This window comes from Physella acuta, unplaced genomic scaffold (genome assembly GCF_028476545.2).
Source record: "Physella acuta isolate Inbredline_101_S28 unplaced genomic scaffold, ASM2847654v3 ptg001697l, whole genome shotgun sequence".
In the NCBI taxonomy this organism is placed as follows: Eukaryota; Metazoa; Mollusca; class Gastropoda; family Physidae; genus Physella; species Physella acuta.
In genome coordinates, this window is record NW_026733210.1 from 2,557 (window position 1) to 13,656 (window position 11,100).

Here is an 11,100-nt window from a genome sequence, read left to right on the forward strand (position 1 = left end):
TGGAGTGTTTTGGGGGTGGGTGGGGGGGTGGGGGTGGTGTGTGGTGTGTGGGGGAGGGGTGGGTTGGTTTTACTTTAGAGAAAAGAGACAGCACTATCAACCTAGCGCTCGGTGTATCCTTCCTCAACGGGCCATTTTTCTCGTTATTATAGATGGATTCTTGGAGAATTTCTTTCAGAGTGGGGGCACTTGAAATTTCATGCGACGTGGGGCGCACACTGGTATAAATTATAAATTCTCTATATCAATTTTATATATATATATATATATATATATATATATATATATATATATATATATATATATATATATATATATGTATATATACTACTTTTTCAGGTATGAGCAATGGCTTTGCTCAGGGGAGTTAGAATGGGGAACAGTGCCCTCCCGGAGACATGCCTGAAATAACATTTCTTTTAACAGCAAGACCATAACTAATCCTAAACCTTTAATCCTAATTGTGCTTCTATACATTCCTGAAGCTTAGCCAGAAGATAAATTCTAATCTTGTTTCAAACTATTTTTTTTTTAAATTTTTAAATTTTTTTTTTGTTTTTGTTTTTTTTTTTGTCTTTTTTTTTAAAGCCGAGACCCTGATTTTAATCCTAATTGTATTTCTATTTTAAACAAACCTAAAAGCACCGATCACCTGACCAAAACATCAACACATTTCCACGGGTCAGTAAACCGAGCAGACAGATTAAACAGTCGATAGCCGTAGTGTCAATAGACGGACCGTGTAACAATGCTAATTGGACCTACCAGATGGCGTCACACGTTAGTACCAACTTATTGATTAGATTTTGGCAAAAGTAATCTTTTAGCGGGTTTTTTAAATATCTATCCTATAACATTTGGCAAACAAACTTTTTATTTTGGAGAGAGAATAAAAAAATTACATAGCTGCGGCCTTGCGGATTGCTTTTATGTGGACAAACTATAAACGTGAATCCATCAACATGATATAAAAAGCTTCTCCTACATGACCAAGCTACCTCCCCTACATGATCATGTTACCTCCCCTACATGACCATGTTACCTCCCCTACATGATCATGTTACCTCCCCTACATGATCATGTTACCTCCCCTACATGACCATGTTACCTCCCCTACATGACCACCATACCTCCCTTATATGACCAAGTTACTTCCCTTATATGACCAAGCTACCTCCCCTACATAACCATGTTACCTCCCCTACATGACCATGTTACCTCCCCTACATGACCATGTTAACTCCCTTACATTACCAAGTTACCTCCCCTACATGACTATGTTACCTCCCCTACATGATCATGTTACCTCCCCTACATGACCATGTAACTCCCCTACATGACCACCATACCTCCCTTATATGACCAAGTTACTTCCCTTATATGGCCAGGCTACCTCTCTTACATTACCATGTTAACACCCCTACATAACCATGTTACGTCCGTTACATGACCAGGGTACCTCTCTTACATTACCAGGTTAACTCCACTACATGACCATGTTAACTCCCCTACATGACCATGTTACCTCCCCTACATAACCATGTTACCTCCCCTACATGACCATGTTAACTCCCTTACATTACCAAGTTACCTCCCTTATACATCTGCAAGGACACAAGTTCTCCCTCACCAAGTCACTGCCTTTGTAAACACTTTACTGACGTATTTCTAAAATTCATCCCTGTGTCATTTCACAAACACAACTATTTTTATCTCCCCCTCCCTTAAGTAACCACTAATACATAACACAAGTCAACTCTGCTGCAAGATCCACATAACCTCCTTTAGACGACCAAATCATCTCCCCTACACGACATACATTGCCTCCCCTACACGACATACATTTCCTCCCCTACACGACATATATTGCCTCCTCTACACGACATACATTGCCTTCCCTACACGACATACATTTCCTCCCCTACAAGACATACATTTCCTCCCTTACACGACATACATTGCCTCCCCTGCACGACATACATCACCTCCCCTACACGACATACATCACCTCCCCTACACGACATACATTGCCTGCCCTACACGACATACATTTCCTCCCCTACACGACATATATTGCCTCCTCTACACGGCATACATTGCCTTCCATACACGACATACATTTCCTCCCCTACACGACATACATCACCTCCCCTACACGTCATACATCACCTCCCCTACACGACATACATCACCTCCCCTACACGACATACATCACCTCCTCTACACGACATACATTGCCTTCCCTACACTACATACATTTCCTCCCCTACACGACATACATTTCCTCCCCTACACGACATACATTGCCTCCCCTGCACGACATACATCACCTCCCCTACACGACATACATCACCTCCTCTACACGACATACATTGCCTTCCCTACACGACATACATTTCCTCCCCTACACGACATACATTTCCTCCCCTACACGACATACATTGCCTCCCCTGCACGACATACATTGCCTCCCCTGCACGACATACATCACCTTCCCTACACGACATACATTTCCTCCCCTACACGACATATATTGCCTCCTCTACACGACATACATTGCCTCACCTACACGACATACATTAACTCCCCTACACGACATACATCACCTCCCCTACACGACCTAGACCACATGTCCTCCGTCACGTGACTGCCCTGGACAACGTGTTACACTTGTATTCACTCATGCGTCGCGTTTGTCTTTTCTGTATTCTACACAGTACACAAAAGACTGCAACACATCTAGAACTGTTTGTTTCTAAATTACATTTTTCTTAGTAGCATAAGATTACTTTGAGTTTCAGCTCTCCTCGTTTGTGTATACTAAAATATGTCTAATAACTTTAAAGTCTAACAGAACTTAGTGGATTTAAAAAAAAAAAATTAACACACACACAGTCATACATACACAGACATACACACAAACACACACACACACTTACACACATATATAAGAATCTTCATATTATTTATATATATATATATATATTATATATACATATATACATATATATGACATACATATGACAATATGTACGGATATATGAGCGATAATGTCGTGGCCAATTTGATTTTAAAAAAAATGTTAAATTTTAGTTTGACAGACGAAATCTCATAACTGTACACATACAATTACTTGAGCCTCCCACCCCCCATATAGCTTTTACTAAATCGTCCATTCCCCTCCTCTCCCATCTCCCCTACCCCTTTTAGAAAACGTTAATTGTATTTTAATTCGTCACGCGGAGGATAAACCATCTACTGTGAAATCGCCCCACCATCTGTGAACTGGCGTGACGTCATCATCCGACGCGTATAAAAACCGTCACGCGAGCCGACCGCGGCATACGGCGAAACATCCGCAAATCATTCAACCATCACTTGTTGTGTCCACAGCAGGAAGTAGAAGGTATTCGATAGCATTTAGTGTTAATAGAAATCTTAAAATTTGATATAAAATACTCATAATCTTACAATTATTACAGTTGTTGTAAAACATGATTATAAGAACTTAGGTCATGCAACACATGTTAGTGAAATTTGAAGCTAAGATTCCAATTTTCGAATGCACTTGAGCCAACTCAGCTTTGACAAGTACCTGGCATAAGTCGAGTTTAACAAATTGCTTCGAGCTACACAGTGAGGTCTTTTTGTGAGGTTTAAATTAGCTTTAGTCACGGATCTATATTTCGATTTCGATTCAAAGACTTGTTTAAAGGTGATTAAAATTATAGATCTATTTCAGGTAGATCAATGAATACAATAAAAAATTGCCGAATTATTCATGTTTCGTTTAAGATATATAAGGTAGTTTAAGATTTATAAATTTTAAAATTAGAAGACTCCGGGGTTAAATGTATGATTAAGGCCCTTGCCAAGATCGTTATCTTAATTAACTTTAATTTAATTAAAGAGCATTAGGTATCGGTAAATTTAGCGTAGCGATACCTGCAAATTGGTACTTTGAAACCACTCTACTGAATACATTATACGTATCGAACAGGTTAACTGGATGAGTTATATTGTTTAATTATCTTTTGACGATAATTGCTTTAGCTAATGACTATATGATGCAATACGTGTAGGCCTACGTTTACCACGCGTATAAACTCACACGAAATAGAACATAGACTAACACACATACAGTTATCTAATAATCGATTTCATAAAATAATCGTATAAGTTGTTATATAAATTTTAATTTTACTAACTTCTCGGTTTCATAAAATAATCGAATAGCTTGTTACGTATCAATATTGATCAAAAACACACTCTAATCGATTTCACAAAATAATCGAATATCTTGCTAAGTGTTAACTTTTATGTAACATTTTGTTGTATACAGATAAACCATGAAGACTGTCTGTCTAGTTTTGATTCTGTTGCTGGGAATCTGTACCTTAACCAACGGCCAGAATAAGGTTAAAGGTGCAAGGATTGGTAAGTGTGCTTGTAGTGATTGTAGTGAGCGTGGTTATGATTGTATTTACTAAGATTGTGGTCATTAAAGTGGTTGTTGTTGTAGTTACGGTTAAAGATGCAAGGATTGGTAAGTGTGTTTGTAATTATTGAATCGATTGTAGTGATCATGGTAGTAGTAGTGAATGTGTTGATCATAATTGAGGTGAATATGTTGGTTGTAATTGTAGTGATTGTAGCCATTGTAATTTTTGTGAGTGTAATGATTGTGATTGTAGCGATCGAGAATAGCGATTATGATTGTAGTGACTGTAGTGATTGTAATCATTGTCTTCGCAATGATTGTAATTGTAGTGATTGAAATAGTTAAATGAGGTTGAGTTTTATAAAAAAAATACATTTTCAACCTGAATACAGTTGCAACTAAAATCATACTTCGTATATGTTTTATAAAGTAGACCTATATATCTGCTTTGATCTATGACCGACTTGAACAATGAATTGTTATTAGAGGTTGATAACTCATTTTTGGTGTAGAGGGGTAGGGTTGAGTTCAGGACTGTTAGCATGCCAGATCAATGTTTCAGGCTTAGAACTCAATTAATTCTGTAATAGAAATTTTCAAATGACTGGACAAATTGGGTAGTCAGCTACCGTTGTGTTAGGGGTGCCGTGGCCGAACGATAGAGCGCTAGACTGCTAACCTGAAAGTCTCGAGTTCAAATCATACAAATCATACCATTTCAATTCCTGCTCTGCATAATTTTTATACATCTAAATTAACACGTCATATTACTTTTTTTCATATCATACAAGCTAGTAGTTTTGTATTTGAATGATGTATGAGGGAATTTACCTGATCCTAACACCAATACAACCTACATCTATAGGCCTAAATCATTTTTTTCTTTTAGCTTACTCAATAATTTGACTATCAAATAAAATAGTAGTTCTATCAGGAAAAAATCAATCGTCACATGGGGGTCTACAATTTTTGTGGATTTGTCGCATTCGGGCAAACGTTTATTCGGTCATTTGTCTTATTCGGGCAAGTGTCCTTTCGGGCATTTGTCCTATTCGGGCAAGTGTCCATTCTGGAAAACGACCGGCTCCCGGTCAAATGATCTCACCACCAACCTACCCCGTCTGTATGTTTTCACCATGTATGTATTCCTCAGCATACAACTCATGCACGTACGAAGGAAAGACCTACAAAGATCGCCAGTTTGTGAAGGCCCTCGCTAAAAACGACTGTGAGGATTGTTCCTGTTTTCAAGACGAGTACATCCAATGCTATCCCAACGGAGGTACGTTCTGCTCGTGTCATGGTCTACTGTACAAACCAGCGCCATTTTAATCGATTAGGTCAACCCTTTTGTTAACAAGGATTGCTAAAATGATACCAAATCTAAAAATGTTTTAAAATAAATCGCAAAAATTTCGAATTTTATATGACAAGTAATAGACAAAAAAAAAACAAAATCTCGAAAGTTACATGAAATTAATATACCATTAACTAAAATCTCAAGTTACATGACAAGTAATAGACACATTTTCGAAAGTTACTTAACAGTTTATATACAATGAACCAAACTCTCGAAAGTTACATTACATTAATAAAATAAGATCCAAAATCTCGAACGTTACATGAAATTAATATACCATGAACTAAAATATCAAATGTTACATGAGAATTAATATACAAAGAACCAAAATATCGAACAAAATTAAACAGACAATGAACTAAAGTTTCGAAAATCAAATAGATTAGGGACAGTGGCGTCACTGTGACGAGTGCACATATTTGAGGTCACAAAGGGTCGCCCCTACGCGCTCCTACAATTTTGTATCTTGTTATTTATATCACCCCTGTTTCCTATAGCTGGGCAACACATAGTTTTAACAGTGCATTTTACTATTTTTCCAAAGGTGTCGCCCTTTAAATAACCTCATCCTTTAAAAAAAAACCATCCCTTAGATGGTGTCAAAGCTTAAATGGTGTCACCCCTTAAATGGTGTCATCCCATAAATGGTGTGACCACTTAAATTGTGTCACCTTTTAAAAGTTTGTCACCCTTAAATGATGTCACCCTTTAAATGGTGTCACCCCTTAAATGGTGTCATCACTCAAATCGAATCACCCATAAAATTGTATCACCGCTTACGGATCGACCCCCCCCCCCTCCCCTCCCCATCTCCCCGCCTTGTGACGCTACTCGTTTGTTATTGTAAGTTTATTAATTCCACATTGAGCTACCACTTTCTAAAATCTTGAACTTTCGTTTCAGTTACTGGATGTTAACCACACGGAAGATTACCTTTTTTATGTGTATACACAAGTGTTGAACTTATAAATAAACAACACGTAAATCAAAATGTGTATGATTTTATGTGAGTGCGATAGGTTGTGTTAGCATTTGAAGTTGAATGTATTACGGTATGAGTATACGATACGACACAGAGGCGTAGCGATCCTTCCCTGCGCCCGGGGACAAACTTTCGATTTGCACCCCCCTCGAACTTTTCATTTGCACCCCCCTCGCCTCAAACTTTCAATTTGGCGCCCGGGGACATATGTCCCCCCCGCCCCCCCCCCCCTTCTCGCTACGCCTCTGCAACCCCCTCGAACTTTTGATTTGCACCCACCCCTTCCAACCCATTTTGGCGCCCCCCCCCTAAGGTCGGCGCCCGGGGACATATGTCCAATCGCCCCCGCATCCCCCCCCCCCTCGCTACGCCTCTGATACGACACAACAGTGCAGGGCTAAAACTCTTTTTGGAGTTAAAAAACTGACCCACTTTCTTAAAATACATTGGACTGTTATCATGCCATATAATTATGCTGGAAGAGCAGGGTTGAAAACAATATCTTATTTTTATTATAAACTTATTAAAATATATTTTTTATAAACGACCCTGAGTCCAATCAGCTCTGTTGAGTACCAGGCAGGAAAGTTAGGTGTCCCTAAAACGTCTCAGCCTTAATGAGTACCAGGTGGGTCGGCGTGGTCGAGTTTGTAAAGCTCATGGATGCTAAACCGAAAAGTCTCGAGTTCAAACCCCCGGGCAGATGAGGCTCGTTAGCTGGGGACAGCCACTCTTCTAGGAGAGACAGCCCCAAAATCAAACAACTGCTGCCTTGTAGTTTGTTCTTGGTTGGACAAAGGCTATGGAAGCAAATCAAAAAAGAAAAGCTGGCTGAAATCGGAGTCAATGGCCTCAATGGCGCATAACTAGTTGACACGTATCCTTAATTGTGTTGGAGGGGGGTCCCTTCCAACACTAAAATTAAGCACGAAGAAGAAGAAGAAGATGAGTACCAGGCATGACAGTTAGGCGTCCGTAAGACTGTTCAGCCCTAATGAGTACCAGGCATGACATATGCCCCTAAGACTACTCAGCCTTAATGAGTACCAGGCATTGGAATCAGGCGTCATGTCTAATCAGTTCTGGTGCCGACTACCACGCACCATTCATGTAATTAATTATAAAGCATCACCCACTTTCAACATATATGGAGGTCAAGACACACACCCAACGCACATGATTTGAGAAAGAATTTTGCCTGTGCAGAATATAGAAGTAGCCTACTGCCGTGGTCAAAGACAATTCAAATATTCCAGCACGGGGGATGGTTGGTGCGGAGCCCCGCCCCCATACCCGAAGAAAGTCTACCGCCCCCCCCCCCCCCCACCCCCAGAACGAAATTGAATTTATATAGAAAATATATTCTTTTACCAGTGTCCGCCCCCACCCCCGAAAATATCAAGTGCCCCCAAGGAGAAATAAAGTCTGAAAGAAACACTGCTCGGCAGATATCAAGATCCAGTAATAAAGTGCGCCAGAAAATCCTAATTTAATATTTTTGCTCATCAGTATAATATTTATGGCGGAATATTTCTTTATTAAAACTATTCAGTTTGTTTTTTAATTTCATCGGGAGAGTGTAATATAATTGTGTTTACTCATTTATACCCTAACGGTAACAACAGTAGGCACGGAGGTCTTTTTTTCACATTTAAAAAAAAAAGTAACCGCCATAAAAAAAAAAGCATTGTAACAACAAGCAATGGAGTAGCAAGCGCATAGACGATATCTCATAGCAGCTCTAACACAACGGGTACAGGTGAGTTGAAAACAACGTTTGAGAATCACTGATCTAGCAGTAAATATCCCCAACATCTGTGAGAAGGTGTGACGTCATCAGACCACGCCTATTCAACCACCCCGGTGAGCCAATCACTGCACACTGTACACCCAACTACATTACTCGGCGATAACTTACCAGTTTACAGCTGTAAGTACAAGGTAAGTGACAACATATTTATGTGATTAGAAATTACAGTTTAACATTATAACGTAACCTATCTACACCCTTTTACATTGATTGAAGCAGATTTTAAAAGGTAAGCTGTTGTATTCTGTATGATTAAAATTTAGATTTTGATGCTAATTGAACATATATTATTATGGATTTAAACGCCTGTAAAAGGTACATTATAACAATTTGTGTGTTGCGAATTTAGAATTTGATACAATTTAAATGTTTTTTTGTGGGGTGGGGAGAGGGGGACGGCGTGGCCTAACCCGAACGTCTTGAGTTCGAATCAGGGCTCAAGTTAGTAGAACGAACCTGAGTCCATCCAGCTCTGATGGGTACCCAACCCACGCTAAAAATAAAGGCGGCTGGGCATATGCCCAATGTGTCTTAGGTACGAATGGGAAAAAAAAAGAAGAAACATATGTGTATATGGCATGGTTGGATGGCAGTGAGCTTCAAAGCATACATTGAAGTCTCGTGTTCGGATCTTGGTCCGAAGTTGTGTCTACATGACGTCACTGAGTCCAGCCATCTCTAATGGGTACTTGTCTCGAGTTGAAGAAAGTAATGGTGGTTGTACTGAGTGCTGACCAGACCGTCACTTCATGGGCCACTGTCATGGGCTACTGTCATGGGCTACTGTCATGGGCTACTGTCATGGGCTACTGTCATGGGCTACTGTCATGGGCTACTGTCATGGGCTACTGTCATGGGCTACTGTCATGGGCTACTGTCATGGGCTACTGTCATGGGCTACTGTCATGGGCTACTGTCATGGGCTACTGTCATGGGCTACTGTCATGGGCTACTGTCATGGGCTACTGTCATGGGCTACTGTCATGGGCTACTGTCATGGGCTACTGTCATGGGCTACTGTCATGGGCTACTGTCATGGGCTACTGTCATGGGCTACTGTCATGGGCTACTGTCATGGGCTACTGTCATGGGCTACTGTCATGGGCTACTGTCATGGGCTACTGTCATGGGCTACTGTCATGGGCTACTGTCATGGGCTACTGTCATGGGCTACTGTCATGGGCTACTGTCATGGGCTACTGTCATGGGCTACTGTCATGGGCTACTGTCATGGGCTACTGTCATGGGCTACTGTCATGGGCTACTGTCATGGGCTACTGTCATGGGCTACTGTCATGGGCTACTGTCATGGGCTACTGTCATGGGCTACTGTCATGGGCTACTGTCATGGGCTACTGTCATGGGCTACTGTCATGGGCTACTGTTATGGGCTACTGTCATGGGCTACTGTCATGGGCTACTGTCATGGGCTACTGTCATGGGCTACTGTCATGGGCTACTGTCATGGGCTACTGTCATGGGCTACTGTCATGGGCTACTGTCATGGGCTACTGTCATGGGCTACTGTCATGGGCTACTGTCATGGGCTACTGTCATGGGCTACTGTCATGGGCTACTGTCATGGGCTACTGTCATGGGCTACTGTCATGGGCTACTGTCATGGGCTACTGTCATGGGCTACTGTCATGGGCTACTGTCATGGGCTACTGTCATGGGCTACTGTCATGGGCTACTGTCATGGGCTACTGTCATGGGCTACTGTCATGGGCTACTGTCATGGGCTACTGTCATGGGCTACTGTCATGGGCTACTGTCATGGGCTACTGTCAAGAAAGTTATGAACTCTACTTTATCTACACAATGAATTGTTAGAACTTAATGTAAAACTTATTTTTTCCCAATGCATCAAGTTACCTGAGCTAATATAAAAAAAATATCAATTATCACCTGTAATAGACGCCACGCGTATCAAAACGCTGTCAATAATTAGTATCCAGTTCAAATGATGTTCTTGAGCCCACACAGCTTTGTCTGGTACCTGACATAAATTACGTTGAAGCTTTGCTTCAATGTAAGACTACACATTGTGGCCTTTATACTTTTAAAAGTGGACAGTTCTAAATTTAGATTTCTTTTTAAAGACTATTCCAGGGTAGTGTTACATTCTGTATCAGGAAGAAAAACGATTTTCTAAAACATCTGATTTGCTTTTATCAATTCATCATCATCTTTCTTTTCTGGCCTCATGGGGAGCAAAGGGTTGCAGTTACACATTTCCAGCGGACTCGGTTTTGGGCTGCTCCCTTTATCTGTGCCCATGTGAAACCAGCTGTCTTAGCCTCTTCCTCTACCATTCTTTTCAATGTTTTCTTTGGCCCGCCCACTTTCCCTTTTCCCTGGGGATTCCAGTCCACAGCATTTTTTTGCTTTTATCATTTAGGATAATATAAATAGATCTACAAAGTTTTTTAATTTTTTAAAAAAATTTCACATACTGACGATACCGTTATTTGATGTATGGTTCGGCTCAGTGCCAAATTTAGGTT

General features: G+C 40.6%; 1 protein-coding gene across 1 annotated transcript; it reads left to right on the forward strand.

Moving 5' to 3' along the window:
• The first annotated feature begins 4,320 nt into the window (after window positions 1-4,320).
• Window positions 4,321-6,792, forward strand: LOC131929931 (uncharacterized). Its single transcript, XM_059286320.1, has 3 exons — window positions 4,321-4,437; window positions 5,595-5,723; window positions 6,705-6,792. The coding sequence occupies exons 1-3, from the start codon at window positions 4,350-4,352 to the stop codon at window positions 6,716-6,718; spliced, it is 231 nt and encodes a 76-aa protein (XP_059142303.1). The 5' UTR covers window positions 4,321-4,349; the 3' UTR covers window positions 6,719-6,792.
• Window positions 6,793-11,100: the final 4,308 nt, after the last annotated feature.

Excerpts from the sequence above, each read along its gene's own strand:
- LOC131929931 (XM_059286320.1), top strand. The coding sequence starts at position 4,350 with ATGAAGACTGTCTGTCTAGTTTTGATTCTGTTGCTGGGAATCTGTACC. Across the intron at positions 4,438-5,594 it reads GGTTAAAGGTGCAAGGATTG|CATACAACTCATGCACGTAC; the intron begins GTAAGTGTGCTT and ends TGTATTCCTCAG.